Source organism: Coregonus clupeaformis, chromosome 3 (genome assembly GCF_020615455.1).
Source record: "Coregonus clupeaformis isolate EN_2021a chromosome 3, ASM2061545v1, whole genome shotgun sequence".
Lineage (NCBI taxonomy): Eukaryota > Metazoa > Chordata > Actinopteri > Salmoniformes > Salmonidae > Coregonus > Coregonus clupeaformis.
Window position 1 is genome coordinate 17559578 of NC_059194.1, and position 26676 is coordinate 17586253.

The 26676-nt window shown below is 43.1% G+C and overlaps 1 protein-coding gene across 1 annotated transcript; it reads left to right on the plus strand.

The window, feature by feature from the left end:
* The first annotated feature begins 8659 nt into the window (after positions 1-8659).
* On the plus strand, positions 8660-14473 carry LOC121541633 (sequestosome-1-like). The gene is made up of 7 exons (XM_045209179.1): positions 8660-8973; positions 10316-10411; positions 12074-12396; positions 12580-12805; positions 12934-13136; positions 13279-13495; positions 13707-14473. Exons 1-7 carry the CDS (start codon positions 8805-8807, stop codon positions 13859-13861), a joined length of 1389 nt encoding a protein of 462 aa, XP_045065114.1. The 5' UTR covers positions 8660-8804; the 3' UTR covers positions 13862-14473.
* The last annotated feature ends 12203 nt before the right edge of the window (positions 14474-26676 follow it).

The following is a 26676-nucleotide window of genomic DNA, read 5'->3' on the forward strand; positions in this document are numbered from 1 at the left end:
GTAACTGTTCTCTCACTAAACATGCAACAGACAAAGCAGTTCTACCACTTTTTGTAAAGTAATGTGGTTGGTCTCCTCGGACTGACCCTGTCATTAGCCTGGTTAGCCAATAGCCATCATCTCACCCATGCATTATATTTTACCATCTACAACTCCTTCCACACAGTATTTATTGAAAAATGAAACTAGACGCTACCTGATCCCCCATCCACTCATTTGCGTGTTCACCTTAACATCCCTCACAAAATAACAATCTAGTTCTCTTCCACAACAGGTGTTTTTCTCTCTTTTCATTCAATTGTTCTTTTTCTTCAAAGGACTTCCTGCACATGAAACCACTGTGAATACTTGAAAGCAGATAGGATGTTGTATCAAAGGCATGTAAATGTTAATGATACAGCATTAGGACACTTTCAAACATGACAACCAATGTTGTTGTCAGTCTTATTTCCAGTCTTATTTCCTGTAAGGTATTTTTATTTGGAAGCTTGCTAACACACACACACACACACACACACACACACACACACACACACACACACACAGGAAGAGCTCCTTAGCTATCCGTTGTCCCAGTATTGATGAAACTGACAGACATCCTTAGTTACCCAGTTTCCCAAAAGAAGACCCCTGTCTCTCCCCGCTGGTGGTGTTAGTGTCTACACACACACACACACACACACACACACATACAGGCTCATGTTTCCCCTCTTATCTAGCCATGGTCTCGGTGTGGGACCTCTGAAGGCAGTGGGGGACTATCAATGTTTCCTCAGACGTACAGAGCAACATGATACCTGCCCCTACGCATCCCACTGGAACGAGGGAGAGAAAGAGGAGAGAAAGAATAGAGGAGGAGAAAGAACAAAGGGTCAATCCAGAGCTCCATTGCTCTCAGAATCACCCCTCTTCTTTGTGTACTGAAGAGTGGACAAAGACAAGTATGGATATCCACAGAGAACACATTATGGGTGTACTACAGCTTGGAAAACGACACTGACTAGCTAGCTACCTGATAAGACCAGTCTCTGTTTTCTTCAACATTCGGTTTGGAGGCCACATTAGATTAGCCTATACAAAACCACAACAAAAGCTCAATCAAAAGTGAAATAGCATGAGAGCGCAAAAGAAAGTCTACCAGGCAGCGAACATGTGGTGTGTGTGTGTGTGTGTGTGTGTGTGTGTGTGTGTGTGTGTGTGTGTGTGTGTGTGTGTGTGTGTGTGTGTGTGTGTGTGTGTGCTACTTGAGGACATCACCGAGCATGTGAGCACAAGGCCCGTAGTCTTCCTGTTTAGTGTGTGTGAGCAATTACTGTATGAGCCACTGTGTGTGTGTGTGTGTGTGTGTGTGTGTGTGTGTGTGTGTGTGTGTGTGTGTGTGTGTGTGTGTGTGTGTGTGTGTGTGTGTGTGTGTGTGTGTGTGTGTGTGTGTGTGTGTGTGTGTGTGTGTGTGCGTGCGTGCATGTGCGTGTGTTTCTGTGTGCGTGTGCTTCTGTGTGCGTGTGTGCGGTGGCCTAGCAGTGACAAACCAACTTTCACATCTCCCAAGAGTCATCGTGCTCCAGGGAATTCCGTAGGCCAAGTTGCATCAGACAGAAAGCCACTTTGAGGAACTAAACAGGGAATTCATGTTTGAAAATGAAAAAGAAAGATTCTCCAGAATTTTCCGGGAAAAGATAAATGTCTGTTCATGAGAATTCAGATGTATTGAATTACTTTAGGGTTGTATCCAGAGAGAAACCCTTGTCTTAATTTTCAGTCATTCATCAGCCCATTACATCATTTGTTCACTTACTCACTCCCCTGCATTTGTGTATCAATAATCCTAATCAATAATAATTTCTTATTCAATCCATTCATTCCTGGGGAACATTGACTTATCGGACACTGTTGATATTAAATTGGCATCTGATGAGTGGCAAGGTTCAGTGCAGTGTTAATCGGCCAGCTCAGATAGATTGAAACAGCCCTCAGCCCCCATTGGAATAAATGTATCAAACAAGCTTCTGAAATCACGTTTAGCTGTTCGCTTGACTGAATTAATTTGTCCAAGTGCTGGCTGGCTCAGAGAGGACCATCGAGGCACTTACTGACACACACACACACACGGCGGCGCAATCTCTCCCCGTTTCGCTCCCAAGTTAATTGCCATCAGTCCAGGAGTCAATTTCGGTCACATACTCCAGTCAACCGCACATGACAGTAGACATGACGCACAAGCCAGAAACACGGCCTTCCACAGGAAACCAAGGTGATAATGATGATGATGAGGAGAGAGAGAGGATGATTCCTTGACAGGAAATAGAGGAAGGGAGGAGACTCCGTTTCTCCACAATTAACTCAGAATATGAGGCATGTTAACAGTCTTAATAAGCTACACTGCACACACACCCTTCCCACTCCTTGCCTTCCCCCTGTAATCGAAGAGTTGTTGGGGAAGGTATGTCATTATTTTGATATGATGCAGTGAATTTGTTGGTTGATTGATTTCAGAATGCAGCTTTCTTCACATTGTAGTCTATTCTTTACTCTCTGTTCCCAACGTATCCTCTCTGTAGCACAACCTAAACATAGCCATCAGGGAAGTGTAAAGACCCCCAGGATATATTATCTAACTATGTGATATTAGGACTGCTATTATTAGATAATAACTGGGTATTTGGGAAGGTAAATGTGCAGTGTGTCTAAAAACATTCCCCAAGGCATGGGTTTGGCATGCAAACACTCATCTTTGTGTGCAGGGTCCTAACAGAATGAAACATTAAACTGCATCCAGCTAGAGCTCTGGTGCAAACTGCACACACCCAACACAGTGCAGGTGCACTTCCATTGTGGTGCTAATGTTGTGTTGGCTACTGAGAAGCATAATCTGCAGCTTTTTAAAGGTTCGATTCCATCTGGGTGAAACTAACCTGAAATAGACATGAGTCATTACCCTATTAAGTTTCTCTGAAATGTGGCACCAATGTCCAGGGAATTTGGCAGCTGAACCATAACAGGGAAAAGTGGCTGAATTTCAGATCTACCATAATAATCTAATGGGAATTTGCCTCATGACATATTTTCTTTTTTTCTTTAACATTTTTGTAAGACATTATAAATCATTACACAAATGGATAATCATGACATCATGCATTGGAGTTCCCAACAACATTGTGAGAGGCAGTGGCTTTCAAGTCCCTATTTAGTTGAACAGACTTTATCAGGTTACTTCTGTGCAGAGTTTGTTGACTAATAACCGCTGAAGAGGAATACATACATAGTTGTGATTTTGTTTGTTATATCCTCTCAGTGTAGACAACATTTGGCAGGGACCAAAGGCGAGTGCGAGGCTGCCAATGCCATGGGGGCTCCATGAAAGACCTGTGTGTGAACTGTCAATAACTATAGCAGCCCGCACTTTGAGGGAATTATCAGCCTATGAAGGGCACATCTGCTTGCCCAACAACTTCAAATCTCACAAAGCTCTATAAATGTACAAACCAAGGGGAAAAGGTCCATCAATGCAGGTTGAAGAGGTAGAATTGTGCAAGTTATACCACCAGTCAATTCGATTCCAGAACGTTAGATGCCGAAGTGCCTTAATATTGCAAGCCTCTGCAGGGAGAATCCTTTCTAAAAGCCAGAGCTACACAGAAACATTGGATCAGCATGAATAATCTACAGCTACTTTGTTTCAATCATGCTGCCTGAGATGCGCGCTTTGAGCAACCATCTGATTCATAATGTCAACGCTGTGTTTATACAGTGGAAAATATACCAAATACTACTCTGCAAGCGCAGGCTGAGAAATATAAAAACGCTTGTCTTGGGGGCTTTTAAAATTATGTATTTATCAACATAACCTGCTCAATGTAAGCAAAAGCTGCAAGGAAAATGCGTGACAAAGGTAGTAGGTCTGACGGTACCACCCGGTGAAAACGCTATCCTATTCCTCACGGTCAATGGATAACAACATGTCAATTTCATACACCAACACCAGCAGCTTATTTCCGAACACACAAACGCAAGTGAACGCTACACGATATCAGACCGATATTTTGTGTAGGCTCTGGTCTCCAATAGCAGACATCTTTCAAATCGCCTCAACAATCCCCCCCGCCCCATGGTGCGTTATAGCGGCCACCTTACCTTTGGAATTGCTGAACGCGGTGTACCAGGAGAGCGAAATGAGTCCGCATAGACCGAACAATACGACCGTTAGGAAGGTGCCATTTCGGAGCCTCATCTCCGGATCCCCGGGCTCATGTCCGAACCGAGTGCGGGGTATCTGGGCTCTCTCTGCTCGTTTGCGGCGCTTCCAGGAGAGAAATGCCTCTTCACGCCTGGCAGTCGGAGCAGAGGACTGGGTTTGTTATTGCGCGGCGCTGAGGACTGGGTTTGTTATTGCGCGGCGCTCTGCTCTCGGGTAGACTACTCGTTCGCACAAGCAGGCAGTGCTCACGGGGAGGGGTTGCCAGAAAAGGGGGAATATTTTTTCTCTCTTTCCTCGAGTCAGAGCAGAGTGGTTCAAGAGATGCCACACAATGTTGCGAGTGGGCGTTGGGAAATGTGAAAGGCAGCAGCTCCAGGTCGATGTTCATATTCCGCTAATTTAATTGAATGACGTGGGCCTAGGTGCCCGATGTAGCCTACAAGTGCTTCTCCATCCATTCGGATACTGAGCCCATGCATGCAACTGGCTCGCAAGTGCAGCACCAAGAGGCAATAATGAAATAGCCTTATCAACACACTTGGCTGAAAAATGTGTTACAGTGCTTTAAATGGAATGTTACTTCTGCTATAACATGGAAACGCAAACCATGTCCCCAAATCCATATGGGTTATTTAGCCTACCTAGAAGCTGGCTGTCAATTAAACTGTTTTTCGTTGAATAATAAGCCCATATAAACAATTAAATGGGATCCGGACTACCATTTCTAATTTGGGGCCGCAGGAGCAGTGCATTTCTCTCCACATCTGGTTTATAGGCTGCACTAATTAGCCCAATTATTTAGTTATTTTACCTTTATTTAACTAGGCAAGTCAGTTAAGAACAAATTCTTATTTACAATGTCGGCCTACACCGGCCATACCCAGACGACGCAGGGCCAATTGTGCGCCGCCCTATGGGACTCCCAATCACGGCGGGTTGTGATACAGCCTGGAATCGAACCAGAGGGTCTGTAGTGACGCTGCGCAACTCGGGAGCCCTAATTAACAAACCATTGCGCAAACTGTTCACACTTGTCAGTCGCTCTGCAAACAAGCTGCAAACATACTCACTACTGTCAAACTGAAAAACAATAAACAGGTAGCCTATCTTCCAAAAAACATTTTTTTCTTAAGATAACATTTTTTTTTTCAAACTATCCAGCAAGACAAGATCTTGTCAGACCCCATGTTTGATAAGCCTGTTTTCGTTTTGATAAATGCTCCATAAAAAAAATAATAATACAGGAATAATGTCTGCAAAGATAATTATGTCCATAGAGGTTATGCCAATGAAAATAGTCCCGTGTGGCTCAGTTGGTAGAGCGTGGAGCTTGCAACACCAGCGTTGTGGTTTCGATACCCACGGGGGACCAGTACGGAAAATGTATGCACTAACTACTACGTACTGTAAATCGCTCTGGATAAGAGTCTTCTAAATGAATAAAATGTAAATGACAGACACAATACCATTCTTAACATAAATAATTTGCCAGGAAAAGAAGGCAATGCGTAAATGTACAACTGCAACAAGCTTTGCGGGAACTTCTCAGAAATATCTTCAAATTTTAACAGGTCCCTGCCCCGCACCATGTAGTAGACTAGGCATATGGTTCGTGGAGAAATGCTATCATCTAGCGGTGAAAGCAAAACCTTACACATAGCGCATTTTTTTACTGTGAGTGCGTCTTGGTTTTGACTAGATGGAATACAGCTTTTGTCAGATTTGATTTTTCGTAGCAGCAGGTTAGGAGAATTTACGCAGCAGGTTAGAGTAATTAACGTAGCAGGTTAGGAGAATTAGGTCAAGGTTATGAAAAGAGTTAGGGTTAAAATGTAAAAAACAACCCCTTTTGACAAAAGATGTATCCCTTATTTTACATTTCCCAGACGCTCTTATCCAGAGCGATTTACAGTTAGTGAGTGCATACATTTTTCATACTGGCCCCCCGTGGGAAACGAACCCACAACCCTAGCGTTGCAAGCGCCATGCTCTACCAACTGAGCTACACCGGGCCTTATAGCAATGACTGTGCGCCTTTTCCTACCATTATTGCGCAGGTGACAATTACTCATCACATCAATAAGGTAACCATGGGATAACCTTAAATTACCCTATGAACATGGTCATTCAAGCTTTATGGCAACAATGATAGATTCATTGGACACAGAGTGACAACAACTTGTCACAACACAACAACAACAAAAAACTACATTCAGTCATAATCCAGAGATTTGATGGTTGAGATCCACGAATTATTATGCCAACATAGTCATACACCCACAAACAGATTTGATCTAGTTTATATAAACCATCTGTTTCTAGAAGCATCGTGCGTGTTCTACGGATTACCAAACGCTCCGGGGTAAAAAAAAAAAATCAACAGTTTGAGAACGCGGTCATAGGATCTATGAGTCAGAATCAGGTGACGGAGCACCACTAAGAGGCAGGAAAGGGAGGGTGAGATAAAAAGTAACGCTCTTTCACACAGCTTTCATCAGACGCTTTGGTTTAATATTTTCTGAATAACGTTGCATCGAACATTGACTAATGCAACATATCACCTCGAAGGTGTAATGATCATATTTCATAATTTTAGTATAGGCTAGGCTACTGCACAATAATGAATAACAAACTAATAAAATTGTGTGTAGCCTAGATGCTTTTGATAGATATATTGAAATTAAAATTGGTAGATATATTAAAAAATAATAAATAAAGTGACCTATTATGAAATATATTGTATGTCATGTCTTGTTTTAAGACATGGGGACCAACGTGCCACTCATGATGACTGCAAAAATGCTTAGTAAAAGTAGACCAAATCAACCCACTTATTCTACTCAAGTCTAAGGTACATCGTCTTTCTTATACGTCTATCGGCACTAAAACAAAGTGCATAGTCATGTAAAGGCAAAAGGGGGATACCTAGTCAGTTGTACAACTAAATGCATTCAACTGAAATGTGTCTACTGCATTTAACCCAATCCCTATGAATCAGAGAGGTGCTGGGGGCTTCCTTAATCGACATCCACGTCATCGCCGCCCGGGGAACAGTAGGTTCAGGGGCAGAACGACAGATTCGATCTAGCAACCTTTTGGTTCCTGGCCCAACGCTCCTACCCGCATGTAATAATATAATAATAATAATATGCCATTTAGCAGACGCTCTTATCCAAAGCGATTTTTTGTTTGTGTATGGGTGGTCCCGGGGATCGAACCCACTACCCTGGCGTTACAAGCGCCGTGCTCTACCAGCTGAGCTACAGAGGACCACTATGTGTACTATGGACTTCGTATTAGTCTAAACCCCTATAACTTAGAATCCGGCTATACAGAAGTTGGTCACTCATAAACTAATTGAGTCTGGCTCTCTCACTAGTATAGGCCTATTGCTATTAAGACTATTAATAACACAGTAATAGAATAGTTCGAAGCTATGTGAATCCAGAGTGATATGGGGATTTTTTTTTGGCAGACTAGTCTTCAAGACAAGCCCCTCTTCAAATATCAGTAAAGCCTGTCTTCAAATATCATCACATAGTAATCGAGGTCAATGTTTCAAGTCACTGGAACAGTTCGAGCTAGTGTAGATCAACACTGATCTCATGCGGGGAATTCCGGTACGGAAAGTGCCATGTCATACCTCGGCCTTCAACTTCATTCCCCTTTGGCGTCCCACTAATTTGTTTCAATGAGCTTGGAAGCCTTTTGCGCACAACAACAGAATGAGCAGATAACTTTGTCATTTAGTTAGTGCTATCCGGTATCCTTGGGACCTCCCTACCCTAACCTTAAAGCGGCAATCAGCAGTAGAAACAATAACAAAGCGTTTTCCCTTCCCCTGTTTTGCTAAAAAGCCGAGGGATGGGGCTGGAGAAATGTAACCATTCACAAATTCATAGAGCTTTGGATGCAAGGACTGACCATCCATGATATAAAAATCATAGTTTTAACCATGTTTTGAGGCTATGTAGTTGTTGTTCACATTTACTTTCTTTAAAGCAAGCTTATATTTTGGGTTCTGATGGGGGACAGTTGAACTAAGCTCATGAGGCATTTATAAGTTATATAAGCACGGCGCTTGTAACGCCAAGGTCGTGGGTTCGATCCCTGGGACCACCTATATACAAAAAAAATTATGCACGCATGACTGTAAGTCGCTTTGGATAAAAGCGTCTGCTAAATGGCTTATATTATTATTATATTTTTCAAGAATCAATGTGTACATATAATTCATTTAAGTCAAAAACTGGATGTAGCAACTTCTGATTACAACCCTTTAACCCATACTCTTACCCTAACAGTAACCCTTACATTTCCACTTTAATGGAGGGTAGGGACGTACCAATGATTTCGAATAGCGAGGGCCTTTGTCATTTAGAAGGTTGGACTTTCCCCTGAAGCCGCTCCAAGCCCTCGTGATTGGCTTGACAGCTGCATAAACATTACACGTGACGTCGCTATAAGGTTCATAAACGGAACTTTACCCAGAAAAGCAAGACGCACTGACAGCGACCGAGTTTACAGTGGAGCGGGCCTTTAACATTTTAACTGCGCAACAAATATTTCGGAGCGAGTATAGGACTGAAAGTCGTGAAAAGACTGAACCATGTCTATGACCGTCAAAGCCTATCTCCTTGGAAAGGAGGACGCACCGAAAGAAATTCGTCGCATTGCTGTCGACCAAGATGTTTCAACGAGTTTTGAGTATCTGAAAAAAAAGGTTGAGGATGTTTTCTCAACCCTGCGAAATGTCACCTACCAAATGTTTTACAAAGGTAAGCCTATACTAGTGTATGATTTTAACGTAGGCCTATACTGTAGTATCTTCGATTGTGTTTATTATGTTTTCATATCTGAATATGCCTGTTGGTGTTTGGCTGTAATCTTCCATAATATTGTCGGGCGCGCGCAGCGCAGTGCGCACTGAAACAACTAGCTACTGATTAATGTCGACGCATAGACCAAAGTGTGTCAAAGTTGCAATAAATGCAATAATCTGCTGACCAAAATAGAGCTCAACATGACAATTTGTCTTTATGCACCATATTGCACTAGATCAATCTGATAGAGCTGGTACACAGAGCGTTATTACATGCCTGCATTTAACAGCATTTCATGGTGAATGTCAGATAGAAATTGAGTGAGTAGGCCCTGTTTCATGTATGTCATACATGCAATGATGTAGATGTAGTAAATAAATACAAAAAGTCAATTACCAATTATAGCCTTAATTCTTCAATAGGCTAAGGCTGTTTTACTACGTTTCACTGAACTAGCCCTGCCTGCACACCTGTCAGTTCATAGTGGACAAAACATCCATTAATTATAACATGGGATACAGTGGTGGGGGCACATATGTTTTTTATAAGCCAGTGTTTAGGCTTTTAAGATTGGAAAGGGGGGTCTCTTGCCGTAACTTAGCAACAGATGGCATTAACCCAGGAAAAAAAAACAATACAATTCTATAAGAGCTCTACTCCCAATAAGCCTCCTCAACCCAAGGGAATCAGAGGTGACCTATTTCATACAGTAATATTATTCACTGGTACCACATCACAAAATTGACGTTTTCCATATTGGGCATCAGGGCTGGGGTCAATTTCATTACAACGCAGTCAAACCAGGAAGTCAATTGTAATTCAATATATGAATTGAAAAGACTTCATTGCTTAAAAATTGGGCATTTTCAAAAACGGACTTTGAAATTGACAACCCTGTTGGTCTTAGCACAACACCTTTTGAAGGAACAATATTCCCTAAACTAACCATTGTGCTTCATGTACTTATTGTGATCGAGATGTAGTTGTCCCTGATTGCACTGACTTTGCTCACAGCTGCTTGTTTGAAGAAGTGTACTTACTGTGATCAAGATGTGGTTGTCCCACTGGTTATCATAAGTTGAATGCACCAATTTGTAAGTCGCTCTGGTTAAGAGCGTCTGCTAAATAACTTAAATGTAAATAAAAAAGCAAGTGAGGATAAGCTGTGGACAGATGTCCTTACTTGTGAACTCTGGCAGCTATTATGTAATTATCTGGCTGAGATAAAGAGGAGCTGACAGGAAACAATGGCTTAGTGAATTAAATGTGACGACTTCTTTGTTTATTTTCTACCCAGATGAAGACGGTGATATGATCGCCTTTTCCACTGACGATGAGCTTATCATGGGCCTCACCTGCATCAAGGACTACACCTTCCGCCTCTTCATCAAGGGTGAGTCTTTTGTGATCAAATCTAATAGATAAAAATGAATAGAATTGTTACTAATGTGGAATGTATTAAGTAATCATTACCTTTACTAGAATAACTTAGCATTCTCATTGTTACTGACACATTGTAGTTCATAAGTACACCCGCCACACCCGTTGCTGACAGGTGTATAAAATTGAGCACAGTCATGCAATCTCCATAGACAAACATTGGCAATAGGATGGCCATACTGAAGAGCTCTGTGACTTTCAACATGGCACCGTCATAGGATGCCACGTTTCCAACAAGTCAGTTTGTCAAATTTCGGCCCTGCTAGAGCTGCCCCGGTCAACTAAGTGCTGTTATTGTGAAGTGGAAACGTGTAGGAGCAACAATGGCTCAGCCGCGACGTCGTAGGCCACACAAGCTCACAGAACAGGACCGCAGAGTGCTGAAGCACGTAGCGCATACAAATTGTCTGTCCTCTGTTGCAACACTCACTACCGAGTTCCAAACTGCCTCTGGTAGCAACTTCACCACAATAACTGTTAGTCGGGAGCTTCATAAAATGGGTTTCCATGGCCGAGCAGCCACATACAAGCTTAAGATCACCATGTGCAATGCCAAGCGTCGGCTGGAGTGGTGTAAAGATCACCGCCGTTGGACTCTGGCGCAGTGGAAACGAGTTCTCTGGAGTGATGAATCACGCTTCACTATTTGGCAGTCTGACAGACTAATCTGGGTTTGGCGGATGCCAGGAGACTGCTACCTGCCCGAATGCATAGTGCCAACTGTAAAGTTTGGATGAGGAATAATGGTCTGGTGCAGTGTTTTATGGTTCGGGCTAGGCCCCTTAGTTCCAGTGAAGGGAAATCTTAATGCTACAGCATACAATGACATTCTAGACAATTCTGTGCTTCCAACTTTGTGGCAACAGTTTGAGGAAAGCCCTTTCCTGTTTCAGCATGACAATGCCCCCGTGCACAAAGCGAGGTCCATACAGAAATGGTTTGTCGAGATTGGCGTGGAAGAACTTGACTGGCCTGCACAGAGCTCTGACCTCAACCCCATCGAACACCTTTGGGATAAATTGGAACACTGACTGCGAGCCAGGCCTAATCGCCCAACAGCAGTGCCCGACCTCACTCATGCTCTTGTGGCTGAATGGAAGCAAGTCCCCTCAGCAATGTTCCAACATCTAGTGCAGGGATCATCAACTAGATTCAGCCTTGGGACGCTTTTCTTTCTTGAGAGGCTGGTCAGGGGGCCGGAGCATAATAACAATTTGTAGCCTGCAAGTTGACCGCAAGATGCCCAAACAGATATAATGTTTGACTAAAACATAATCATTTCAAACCTTGCTTACATTTGTATACGATCACGTCGTGTCTCTTATGTGTGGGAATACTTGGGAACAGATTTCTTAAATTAAAACCACTTGGAGCTGATTTCCTGGTGTTTTTTTAGTATTTTACGTCCAACAATGAACATTTCCATAAAAAAAAGAAATACACTTTTGTTTGGTAACCCTGATCTAGTGGAAAGCCTTCCCAGAAGAGTGGAGGCTGTTATAGCAGCAAAGGGGGGACCAACTCCATATTAATGCCCATGATTCTGGAATGAGATGTTCGACGAGCAGGTGTCTACATACTTTTGGTCATGTAGTGTACTTGCTTTTCTTTACAGAGAAGAAGGCGCACAGGCGTGAGTTCCCTGCTTTTGCCTTCCCCGGCGGTGTCCCCCCTTTCGCCTTCCTCCCTCCCCCTGGAGCACCCCATACGGGACCTCCCCCACCCCATGGTCACGGCCCCCATGGTCACGGCCCCCACGGGCCCCCCATGGTGCACCCCAACGTGACCTGTGACGAATGTGAGGGCTCTGTGGCGGGGACCCGTTTCAAGTGCACCGTGTGCCCTGACTATGACCTGTGCTCCACGTGCCAAGCCAAGGGGCTCCACAAGGAGCACGTCCTCCTGCCCATCTGGCACCCCTTCAGCAACGCATTCGAGGTGAGACACACATCTTATGTTTATGACTTGTGTTTCTAAGTGGATATACTTGCAGATATACACATATCTGAGCAATTTTAAAACTCCATTGAAAGTGTTTTTTTGTCCAGGAACAAAAAGGGGTGTATGAATGTGTGGTTAGGGAGAGAGAAATGGCCTCTATAGTTGTTCTTCTACTCACAGTGGTGCCCTCGTGGGGGGAAGTGGATGCGGAAGATGAGGCACTGCATGTGGGCTCAGGCCCAAAGCCAGGCCCAGCCTGGTCCCTCTGTGTCCCAGCCAGGCCAGGCGGTCCCGGGGGACAGACAGCCCTCTGATGCCTCATCTGCTGCCTCCCAGCAGTCTCAAGCCAATATGGATTACCTGAAGAACATTGGAGAAGGGGTGGCAGCCATGCTTAGCCCACTGGGTAAGACCAAGAGAAAAGCCCCATTATAATAGTTTCATAATTATTATCAATCCATTATTTGAAATGTACTGACTACTCTAAATTTAAATACACTGAAATTGCTTACTTACCCTCTATGTTGCCTGCAGGTATCGATGTAGATATTGATGTGGAGCACGAGGTGAAGAGGACCAAGGTGATGACCACCAATCCAACCCCACTTGGGTCAGGAGGCCCCCCCAGTGCTAGGAGCGACAACGTGACAGGGGGGTCAGAGGGAGCAGGGGCTAAAGAGGGGGACATGGACGTGGACGGGCTGAGCAGCCTGGGGAGCACCAGTGATTTGGCTACGGTATGATGCACACATCAGAAAAGTTTAAATCACAATGTTTCATTATAATGAATAATTAATCACAAGTAATGGTGAAGAATAAAATACAATGGCCTCTCTGAGATGGTATGTGTTGTTGAACTCTATGAATCTCTCTGTGCAGGGTGGTAAAGACGCAGGGGGCAGTGGTGACGAGGAGTGGACCCACCTGACCTCCAAGGAGGTGGACCCCTCTACAGGGGAGCTCCAGTCTCTCAGGGCAGGCAAGGAGGGCTCTCTGGAAGTCCCAGAGTCCCCTACTGTCCCCCAGGGTCCCTCACAGGAACCACAGAAGTCACTCACTCTCGCTGAGGCCGCAGCCTACCCCCACCTTCCTCAAGGTAAGATAGTTAGAGGATGAGAATTCTCTTATCACTAGTAGCAGTTGTTGTGGTGATATCCTTATCCTCACTAGTAGTAGTAGTTGTGACAGTCAATGGTAGTTATATCCCCATTTAGTAGTAGGCATCATGGTACTTATGATATCCCTGATTACTAGTAGAATTGCCTACACCAGAGACTGACCCTCCACTGTGTCCTGTTTGTGTCTAGATGCCGATCCACGCCTGGTGGAGTCCCTGTCCCAGATGCTGTCCATGGGCTTCACAGATGAGGGTGGCTGGCTCACCCGCCTCCTCCACACTAAGGACTGCGACGTCGGGGCCGCCCTGGACACCATCCACTACTCCAAATCCCAACAGAAGTAACGGGGGCCCAACACAGTACCCTGAGGGACACCTACATCCCCCTATCATAGCCACTTCACCAATACTGCCTTCTCTTCTGTCCCTCTCATTCACACCTCTCTGGCAATTGCAGTTACTCACACAATAAAAGTCTTATTAGATCTGAATATATATAATGATCTTGCTATTTTAAATGTTTTTGCTCTACATCTATGGTTGCACTGACATTGAGAAGTACAGTATAAAGGGTTTACTAGTCAAGTATTTATCTGAATGGAAATTATGATATTTCAAAACCTTTGTTAAACTCTTTTCATTGTGATGTCATTGAACTGAAAGTGAAAGTTAACATATGGGTTCGTTTTTAAATTGGATTTACAAAAGCAGTAAAAAAAAGTTAAGATTAACCAACATGTAAAATATCAGCGTTAACTCAATAGGAAGTATCATCTATTGACTTTTTGATTAATCAAGTAACTGTTCTTACACTTATCATGTAGAGTTAATGCCAGATGTAATACATGTTCATTACCAGTGTCATCAAAATCAGGTGAAGGGTGTGGATAATGACTGTCTAACATTGAAATCATTTCTCTCCTTTCAAAACCAAATAAAATACTTCTGCAAAGAAAATGTGGTGTCATTCTTATACCGTCTCATTAAATACATAGTTGAATAATTAAATGTATTGCCACCATTAATATATTACAAAGAATAATTTGACAGAATCTAGAGATGAAGTATTTTTGTCAGTCGTGTCAGTGAAATGATTCATAAGAGAAAAAATATTAGTTTTCAAATTCAATAGCTTGAAATTTGCTAAATGTTTAAAATGACAAAACATTCAGTATTTACAGAGATGAATACATTTACATTACATTTACATTTTAGTCATTTAGCAGACGCTCTTATCCAGAGCGACTTACAGTTAGTGAATAATTTTTTTTTTTTTTATACTGGCCCCCCGTGGGAATCGAACCCACAACCCTGGCATTGCAAATGCCATGCTCTATCAACTGAGCTACATCCCTGCCGGCCATTCCCTCCCCTACCCTGGGCCAATTGTGCGCCGCCCATGAGTCTCCCGGTCGCTGCCGGCTGCGACAGAGCCTGGATTCGAACCAGGATCTCTAGTGGCACAGTTAGCACTGCGATGCAGTGCCTTAGACCACTGCGCCACTCAGGAGACTACGAGGCCACTTAGTATTTAGATGCACTCCTGCATCTACTGAAACAGAAAAAGGAGCAACCATTACATGGTTTTTCAAATGTCAAAGTCATCATCCGTGTAGAACAGGGTCCGGGGCGGGGCATGGTCGCTTGTTGGGCGGGGGCTGATGACAGGCAGGTGCTTCGCTCTCCTCATGTAAGGCCATATAGGTGGGACCTCCTCCGCTATTGACTGCCTCCTCAAACCCACAATGAGTGAAAGTCGACCTATCAAACGTCTTCCCTATGCTCTTCCCCAGAAAACCCCAACCCCACCTATCCCACCCAATATGGAAATACCACCACAGCCTGGTTGTCCTATAGGGGCCTATAGTACTGGTCCTTGAGCATCACATTAGACACTTTTAGAACATTGAACCAGTGGTTTGGAATTCATCCATATGCATTGTACAACTCCAGTTGGTCTCCTCATTTTACTCCGGAGGGGCAGAAGTTAGGATCTGGGCCCATTTGGAGGTCTGTGTGACTGCAGTACCCCAGGATCCAGAAGGTTGCGAGGTCCTAGCTGTGCAGTTGAAGAGGGTTTGCTGCTGGTAGTTGAGGGTAGTGCAGTTACAGTAGGGGGTTTGCTGTAAGCTGGGACTGGTGGCCTGCAGGGAGCTGATGGTTAGGAGACCATTCTACAGCGGCGAATGAGCTGGGGTAAAATGCCAACCAGAGAAAGCATATTAGTTTTGTACATACTGTACCACATACAAGATAGAGGCGGCTTTTGTGTGTGATAGTATGAATTAGCATTAGCTGCTTACCTTAGCCGACTTCCCTTGAGTAGGAGGCATGCTGCCCTCTTCTCCACTGGGATATACACTCACCCATTATCTCCTCTACCTCTCTTCCTTTTTATGTTGGGCCACATTAATCCATGCTGTCACAAATACCTATGCTCAATCTAAACACAGATTATGTCACATATAGAAGGCCATAGTATATAATGATGAGTGGTGCTGGTTTTAAATCAGTGTTTTATAATGGTGGCCATTTGATCCTCCTGTTCCATCACACTGGTGTTATTGAGAATCAGGAGGGTGACACAACAGTGGGGGATGACATGTAGGCCACTGTTTAGGCACAAACATGTAGACATAACAAAATATACTGAATAAAAATATAAATTCAACATGTAAAGCTTTGAACCCATGTTTCATGAGCCGAAATAAAAGATCACAGAAATGTTCCATCGCACAAAAAGTGTATTTCTCTAAAATGTTGTGCACAAATTTGTTTACATTCCTGTTAGTGAGCATTTATCCTTTGCCAAGATAGTCCATCCACCTGACAGTTGTGGCATATCAAGAAGCTGATTAAACAGCGTGATCATTACACAGGTGCACTTTGTGCAGGGGCAATATAAGGCCACTCTAAAATGTGCAGTTTTGTCACACAACGCAATGCCACAGAGTTTTGAGGGAGCGTGCAATTGGCATGCTGACTGCAGGAATGTCCACCAGAGCTGCTGCTAGAGAATTGAATGTTCATTTCTCTACCATTATACACCTTCAACATCATTTTAGAGAATTTGGCAGTACCTCACAACCGCAGATCACGTGTAACCACGCCAGCCCAGGACCTCCACATCAGGCTTCTTCACCTGCAGAATCGTCTGAGACCAGCCACCCAGACAGCTGATTAACCTGTGGGTTTGCACAACCGAAGAATTTCTGCACAAACTGTCTCAGGGAAGCTCATCTGCGTGCTCATCGTCCTCACCAGGGTCTTGACCTGACTGCAGTTCGGCGTTGTAACCGACTTCAGTGGGCAAAATGCTCACCTTCAATGGCCATAACCCCTAGCCTAGCTAACGTTAGCCACCTAGCTAGAATTCGTAACATATACATTTAGCAAATTAGTAACATAACACATTTAGCTAATTAATAACATATTTTACGTTTTTCAAATTCGTAACATATAAAAACGAATTGTATTTCGTAACATATCATACTAAATATTGTTTCGGATTTATGTACAGAATAATACGAAATGCTCTGAGATCAGGTTGGGTCCATAACACAACTCATAGCCCACACTGGTTGAATCAAAGTTGTTTCCACGTCATTTCAATGAAATCTCGTTTTATATATCAATGTTTTATTATTAGTTAGGCTGTCTTGTACACATGCACAGCTAAAAGCTGAATTGCCGTATTCAGATAAAAGAAAAAAGGAGAAAAGTTAGTTGAAGAAGAATAAAAAATATGGAGAGTGAAGTCTAGTCTTGACAGCTTCGGATGGTGCCTGCTCTTGGTGAAGGCCTCTCGTGTGTATAGATCATGGATGGGAATAGCTATTAAAAATATTGCCTAGTCAGCATGTATGATGTATTTGATAACATTCCGCATATTACCACGAGCCCGTCCTCCCGAATTAAGGTGCTACCAACCTCCTGTGTTGGCGATACTTCCTCAATTCCCGACTTGGAAGACAACACATTTTTATTTTAGAAAATGCTCCATTATTAAATAAAATAAATGTTTTGCTCCATGAAGTAATCCAACAATGTGGATGCCGCCATCTTGTCTATTTCTAAATCTTCTTATTGATCAAGACAGGTGAGTGGAAGTTTAGAAGACGTGTTGTCTTCAAGTCAGTATAGCCTAGTGAAGGTTGGTCGAAAATTCTCTGTGCTACGCTTAATATTACCTACCTAATAACTCCTATCAGCCAGATGGAACCGTAACAATGGTCTGACTAGGCTAAAATTGTAATAGCTAAGATTGCCATTGACCATGGCAGGCTAACCAGAAAGATAGATGGATTACATGTCTTAATGTTTTGTATAGGTGTGCATACAGTGCATTCGGAAAGTATTCAGACCCCTTGACTTTTTCCACATTTTGTTACATTACAGCCTTATTCTAAAATGGATTACATTGTTTTTTTGAATTAGAGTTGATGACAATGCAAAGACCATCAATAACCTACAGAACTTGAGACAATGGGCTTGTTCGACATTGCAGCCGACAATACAGGCGACTGCAGACTGACTGATTTACAAATCACCTTGCACCATAACTACTCATTATTATTTGTAGATCAGTCATTCAGTCACCGTTTACCCACAATGCATCATGGATTTGACTCTCTCGAACACGGCCATTGGCATGCAGTAGGCTTATTACAGTTTTTTTTCCAATTGCTAACAAGCATCATCAATACTGAAGCCACTTTTTCAAAACTCTTCACACAGTCTGCATTACCAACATGCAACTTGGCCAAACAGTTAATCTCACCTCCAAAACTCACTCAAACCACCAAAACACTTCATACATGTCTCAAAATAAGCTTGTTCGACCATAACACTGGCAACAATTCTCACTCAGAAAGCAAACATTGTCACTCATAACACACTGACCTAAAAAACACTAACAACAGGGAGCATTACATAAATGATTAACTTTTCTCTTTGAAGTTTGAATGATTTTTCACATAAATCAGTATTTCATTATAGAATAACACCTTTTCCCTTGACTGTACTAAAGTGTGTGTAACAAGAACGATTCAGAAATGCAGCAATTTGCTTCAATTGCCTTTTTTTCTATATCTTTGCATATAGTAATGTACTTGTGAAAAATAAAAAGTTGAAACAAAATCCAGAAATTACAATAATTACAACAACAAAAAACATCAACAACATGTATAGTATAATCACTCATACTGTACAGGACTGTGAGGGTTCTAGTTCTCCCTCTCCTGCATTTGGCCACAAGTTCTCATCAACATCACATCTTATATCTTCTCTGGCGATGCATCTTGGAAAGTATCTTCTGGAATGTCTAATCCGACCCTGGCAGTCTTCAGGAGAAGTGTCTCCACACCCCGCATTCATGGCATCCATTAAGGACATCTGGTCATGTGGATGGTGGTCATAAACCTTCCACCTCCACGCAGAGAAAAACTCCTCTATGGGGTTTAGGAAGGGGGAGTATGGAGGCAGGAATAGTACTGACATCCTGGGATGTGCAGCAAACCAGTCTGTGACTGCAGCAGAGTGGTGGAATGCCACATTATCCCACACAACAACGAAGGTAGAGGAGTTTCTTGCCCCTCTCTCCTCCGCTGGCACAAGTCGATTATGTAGGTCATCCAGAAAAGAAATGAGCCTCTCTGTATTGTAGGGTCAAATGAGTGGTTTGTGTGACAGCAAACCATCATTGGACAGTGCTGCACACATTGTGATGTTAGCTCCTCTCTGGCCTGGGACATCCACGGTTGCTCTCTGTCCAATCACATTTCTTCCCCTGCGGTGTGTTTTTGCCAGGTTGAATCCAGCTTCATCCCCAAAGATGAATGTATGTGCAGTTTGCCTGGCTTCCATCCCCATTGCTCTCTAAAATACAGTAAATCCACAGTTTTACAGTACTTTACATTATGCATAGCTGTGTATGTACCCTGTTTGGTTATTGAACAGACATCTTACCTGGACATATTGATACCGGAGTTCTTTCACACGTTCACTGTTTCTGCTTCATCCTTATTTTATGTTTCTATAGGACTCTGGCAATTGTCATTGTGCTGACCGTATTCACATTCCCAAAAGTGATATTGTCTGCCAGCACTCTGTCCCGAATTTCCCACAGTTTTATTGCATTGTTGCCAATTACCATGGCAACAATGGCAATTTCCTGCACATCTGATAATATTCTGGCTCTCCCTCCTGTGGGAGGCAACCTTTGGATCCTACTGAAAAACACAAAGCAATCAATATATTTCAAAATGTCAGAACATGTAAAAATGTGAACATACTGTATTGTACTGTAATATGTAGTTCAATTATCATTGAAGGATGCACATCTCACCTGTTGTTTTGCCGGAAAATTTGTACTATTGATGCAACTGTTGAACGCAGCAGATTTGGTTGCACCCTTAAACTGGCTTCTCTCAAAGAGAGACCATGGTTTACAACATGGTCAATAATTGTGGCCCTTATCTCATCAGAGACCACCACTCTTGGTCTTCCTCTCCTTTGTCCTCCACGCATTCTCCCTCTCCCTGCCACTCTTCTTTCCCCACCAACCTCTCTTCCTTGATCCATGTTTCCGAAATCATTCCGAAGCCGTCCTCTTTTGTCTGTTTGGTAACGAGACTAAAAACAGCACACTTGGGTAGGCTTTCAACTGAAATTGCAATCAGCTGTGTTTGGAATGATTAAATATTCTGCTGAGATTTTCTATATGTTTCAATCTGGTTACTGCAGAAATGCACAACATTTGCCATCATTCTGTTTTGAATGTGTTTTTAACAGTTTTGGAAACAGTGTGTTAGCATTTGAAAACGTGCTGCAAATATATAGTTGTGCAGGTGGTGGAGTATGAATGAGAAAAGAGTTCATGGATTTCTGAGAATGTGGTCATTGAATGCATTTTGTGTGAAAGCAATGAAAAATGATTCACAGTTTGGTCCAGATACACTTCTGTTTCGCTGACTGTGTGAAGAGTTTTGACAATGTGACTTCAGTTTTGACCAATGCATGTTAGCAATTGAAAAAAACTGTAAGCCATGAAACACTTTGATTGGCCAGTGTGTGACCAAGCCCTCATCACACCTACAATTTATTCATCAAAACCCAGCCCTTTCGCACCTCCGCCAGCTACTGCGCTCATAATTTCCGTTGTGAAAATAACACAAATATTTCTGACACACCCCCAGACCTATACCGCTATGATTTACCATTGTGTTAGGTTTTTTAAATAGAGCCGTAAGTGTTTTGAGATTATTTTTGTAATGAAAAGCTGCTGTGTGTTTAGATTGATAGAGCAGCCAGTCATGTAATGAGCTCTGCAGTATGATTAGTGTTCTGTGGTCACTGCATTGTCTCACCTCAGATAGCGTGAGACGCTTCTCGTGTTAAAATGACTATGGGCGCGTTCGAGCGGATCACTTTTGTAAAGTCAGTGACGAGCCTTTCAAAGTGTGTTGCATTATGGTTATAAAAATTGTTCGACTCGCGACTACATGTCGACTGCATGAACTTTACAAAAATCATGTGATCAAAGGTCATGCAGTTTTTTATGAAGTTGCCTTCAAGTCACTGCAGTTGCTTCTCACTAACTGCACCATGCAGCCATCCCCTGCATTGAGGCAGGCACTATTTGTCAACCAATTATTAGGGTGTTTTTGTTTGACCCACACGAACATGGCCAAAGATGTGACTGAAACAGGAACCAACTTTGTCACGATTCTAAAGCTACATGAAAGTGATATTTGAGACCTCTACCAAACTAATTAATTGTACACACGTTATGTTTTCAATTTGTGAGTGTGTGATATGGGGGGTATAGAAAAGTTTATTTTGACATTTATACTTTTCTTAACAATAGCAGCTATGTTGACCTTTGTCCATGTTCGCGTGGGTCAAACAAAAATACCGTAATGATTGGTTGACAAATAGTGCCTCCCACAATGCAGGTGATGGCTGCATGGTGCAATTGGTGAGAAGCAACTGCACCGACTTGAAGGCGTCTTCATCAACAACTGCATGACCTTTGATCACATGATTTTTGTAAAGTTCATGCAATCGACATGTAGGCGCAAGTCAAACAATTTTTATCCCCATAATGCAACACATTTTGAAAGTCGGTGACCAATTATGGTCACTGACTTGACAGTGATCTGCTCGAACACGCTCCCGCTCTTTCACCCTCTCTCTCTCAGTTAAATCCATCTATGTGATCAACCTGCTCAGGAAAATTTAACATTGCAAATGTGTTAATTGTAATGCTCTTATTTGCTGCCATTGTGTTAATCCATGCTTCCCTTTTGTGGTATCTCAGGAAGCTGTTCAGCCTGCAATGACGACAAATGTGCAAAAGTGAATAAAATATGGATAAGAAATGTATCGAATGACACTATTGTATTAGAGAAGTGACCCCATGGACAACCTTACAAGTTGCTCCACCATCTCTACACCACCTCAGTCAGAGATTTGTTGTGTGTCTTGCGCATACCGGAGCTGCCATCTTCTGTTTCCCAGACAGCTGGAAGGCAGCTGGGATGCTTGACTTTGAGGTTAATGGCTTGGGTGTCCATTTGAAAAACATCTCTGGGGTTGGTAAGTTTAATGGAGAACACAATAGTGAATTGAAGCAATGTCACAAAACAGATTTTTCTAGAATAATTGATTGCATTTATATAGCGATAATATAGCTAACATTAGCATACTATTCAGCAGGATGGGGAAATGTTGCCTTTTGTATATAAAATATATTTTCTATTTTTCTTTCTGTAAATAAGTAATAGAAATACTGCCATCCCTTCTATCAATGTATGTTTATAATCATTAACTTTTTTATTGACAGGCTTCCCAACAATGAAGACTGTTACTGAGCCAACAGGTAAACATCTGCTAAAAACATTCATGAAAATAGAAAAGTGCTATACTGACCTAAAAAGGTCAGCACCATATTTCTAAGAGAATAGTTGGATCCCAAACAAATAGCTGAAAGTGAAAGTTTTGTCTTTGCAGGATATTTCACTCGCTAGCTAGGCTAAAGTGAGAAAAAACGGTATGTCTACTAGCAGGGTGTAATCATGTGCCTATGCAACACCTCAGTCTACCCCACCCTTAGTCCTGGATGGATTTCTGGTACCATCAGCCCTGGTTGGATTGCTGTTATTTCAGGTATGTACCAGTTCATAGATTTTCTTTCTTTAGATTTGTAGTGTTTTTGTGGGTGAAGAGAATAAACAGTGAATAACTTGAGAAGTGTTAGGAATGTCAAGAACAAAACAGATTTTGTATTTTTTTTTTTTTTAAGTATGAAAATGTTTCCCCTTTCATAGTGATTGTCCTCATGTTGGTCACCATGTTGGGAATCAGATTCCACTGTTATCGCAAGACTAAATGCTGCTCTTGTCCTTCTAGACCTGTCTGCTGCCTTTGATACTGTGAACCATCAGATCATCCTCTCCACCCTCTCCGAGCTGGGCATCTCCGGCGCGGCTCACTCTTGGATTGCGTCCTACCTGACCGGTCGCTCCTACCAAGTGGCGTGGCGAGAAGCTGTCTCCGCACCACGTGCTCTCACCACTGGTGTCCCCCAGGGCTCAGTTCTAGGCCCTCTCCTATTCTCGCTATACACCAAGTCACTTGGCTCTGTCATATCCTCACATGGCCTCTCCTATCATTGCTACGCTGACGATACACAACTAATCTTCTCCTTTCCCCCTTCTGATAACCAGGTGGCAAATCGCATCTCTGCATGTCTGGCAGACATATCAGTATGGATGACGGATCACCACCTCAAGCTGAACCTTGGCAAGACGGAGCTGCTCTTCCTCCCGGGGAAGGACTGCCCGTTCCATGATCTCGCCATCACAGTTGACAACTCCGTTGTGTCCTCCTCCCAGAGTGCGAAGAGCCTTGGCGTGACCCTGGACAACACCCTGTCGTTCTCCGCTAACATCAAGGCGGTGACCCGATCCTGTAGGTTCATGCTCTACATTATTCGGAGAGTACGACCCTGCCTTACACAGGAAGCGGCATAGGTCCTAATCCAGGCACTTACATTTACATTACATTTACGTCATTTAGCAGACGCTCTTATCCAGAGCGACTTACAAATTGGTGCATTCACCCTATAGCCAGTGGGATAACCACTTTACAATTAGTTATTTATTTATAAAAAAAAAAATTTGGGGGGGGGGGAGGGTAGAAGGATTACTTTATCCTATCCCAGGTATTCCTTAAAGAGGTGGGGTTTCAAATGTCAAATGTCACTTGTTGGCTGGGCTCCCTGCCTGTGCCATTAAACCCCTACAACTCATCCAGAATGCCGCAGCCCGTCTGGTGTTCAACCTTCCCAAGTTCTCTCACGTCACCCCGCTCCTCCGCACACTCCACTGGCTTCCAGTTGAAGCTCGCATCTGTTACAAGACCATGGTGCTTGCCTATGGAGCTGTGAGGGGAACGGCACCTCCGTAACTTCAGGCTCTGATCAGTCCCTACACCCAAACGAGGGCATTGCGTTCATCCACCTCTGGCCTGCTGGCTCCCCTTCCTCTGCGGAAGCATAGTTCCCGCTCAGCCCAGTCAAAACTGTTCGCTGCTCTGGCACCCCAATGGTGGAACAAGCTCCCTCACGACGCCAGGACAGCGGAGTTACTCACCACCTTCCGGAGACATTTGAAACCCCACCTCTTTAAGGAATACCTGGGATAGGATAAAGTAATCCTTCTACCCCCCCCCCAAAAAAATAAAAATAAATAATAATAAAATAAATAAATTGTAAAGTGGTTATCCCACTGGCTACAGAGCATATGAGCGGAGTGGAGCGGTGAGAATCTCCGCTCCTCGCTCACGGAGCTGTTCACCCCTCCGCTCCCCCCGCTCAAAGCCACATCAGGCCAGTCCGCTCATTATCGCTCAGCGCTCAACGCAGTTTGCATCGCACTCCACTCAAATCGCCCCCCGCTCACTCCAAAAAAGGAACAAAATCTGCATGTATTTCACTTTTAGCTTAAACCACAGCCTTACTTTATCTCCCCGGATTATCCATTCTGTCTTGAAGCGGGATCTAACACTGACGCTAAAATGAGATGTTAATCAGTATAGTATATTCCATAGCGAATTGACACGTTGTTTGCCAATGTTTCTGCAAAAGCAGCGATGCACATTGGAAGTGCAGCGTGAGTGTAATCGGTGAGCAGGGATTTGATTTCTGTGACAGCAGGGAGGATCATCCCCAGGTTCCCCAGCTCCTTCTGCATTTTGTCTGTGAGATCTGCTAGTGGTGTTAGCACACTGACAAGGTGCGTCAGCTGCCGTACTTGATTCAGGGTGATGTTAGCAACATTAGACTTGAGTTTGTTTTGCCATAACGGGTCTTTTTGGAACAACCGGATGAACGACTGAATCATCCGCAGCTGGCTGCTCCATCGAATGGCACAGGCATTTGTGGGGCGGACACCTAATTGGTCGGTTTCCTCTGTGCTCTTGCGTACACTTTTCACCAGGTGCCCGACTTTCACTAACAGCCTATTAATGTTGTCGTGCTCGTTAAAGGCGTTTTTGATCGCCAGCTGAAGCATGTGAATGGGGCATCTCAGATGTAAATTTGACAAAGTAAAGTACTGATTTATCATAGTTTCTTGGGGGGGGTGTAGCCCGGTTGAGCTGCGCTGGCGAAGTGTTGCATCCCTTCGCGTTCTCCTTTACTCAGCGGTTCATAGTCCATGAAAATCATTTTAAAAAATGCTACATCCAGCTCTCTTTTTCTCTCCCTTGTTATGGTTGGGCCTTTGCGTGCAGTGAATAAACTTTTGAATTCCTCAACCCTTTTCTCTTGTTGCTGCTGCTGCTCCTCTCGCTCTATAAAATACAAATTCATGGACGACACAAATTAAATTAAACAGATGGATTCTGGGTCAGGCTTGAGCATGCTTCAGACTCGTGGTGTGAGCGAGCGAAATTGGAGCGGGACATAGGGCGACGCTCCGTCCTTTTAAAAATGCCGCTCTGCGCTCTGTTCAAAATCCGTCCGCTCACGCTCCACGCTCGCTCCCGCTCCGCTCATATGCTCTGACTGGCTATAAGGTGAATGCACCAATTTGTAAGTCGCTCTGGATAAGAGCGTCTGCTAAATGACGTAAATGTAAATGTAAATGGTACACACTTTCAAGGTGAATAGTTTGAGTCCTCTTATCCAGATATTCTGACTTCTTTAAAACAGATTGCATTATATGAAGTTATAATCAGGTTGGCTATTCTCAATTCTATATAATTAACCATAACATACTATATAGTAAAATTAAATGTATTTATTCCCTTGGGAATATTGATTCAAAATATTATTTTCTATAATAGCTACAAACAATAAGATTGCTAACCTTTATTTTATTTTACAGGGAATTGTCTGAAGGGGAGCGGGTGGGTTTGGTCAAACTTTATTTTTTTCTCCCTTAGGTGATGGTTAAGACCATTATCAACAACATATAAACGTTTATCATGGCTTTCTCTGGCATAAGTAACTCCTCGATCACACCGACAGCGTCATTGCGCAAAATGGTACGCAGATCATCTGGATATGTGTGCAACAAAAGTTTAAACATTCACCTTCTGCTACCATTTCTGTCAAGCCGTCTACGCATACAGTTGCACCACACAGAACGCAGTGCAACTGCTTCTGCAACGCAATGCTGCAAGGCAAACGCAGCGTTCCATTGGAAATGAATGTACTTCTGGTGTACCAAAATGCAATAACGCTGTTGGTGTGATTGAGGCGTAAGGGGAGAATAGATTGATGATAAACATGTTTTGATCCATGTCCACTTCTTTCTATAGGGATGAAAGTCAGGAGATGATGGCGCAAGTGTGGGAGGACCAGTGAAGCATTCTACATTTTCAAACAAACTTCAGAAAGTATTAATTACCCTTGACTTATTCCACATTTTGTTGTGTTAAAGCCTGAATGCAAAATGGATTCAATGTGTTCATTTTTTTCTCACCCATCTACACACTATACCCCATAACGACAGTGTTTTTAGAAATGTTTGCAATATTATTGAAAATTAATATATTTAATTTACATAAGTATCCACACCCGTGAGTCAATACATGTTAGAATCACCTTTGGCAGTGATTACAGCTGTGAGTCTTTCTGGGTACGTCTCTAA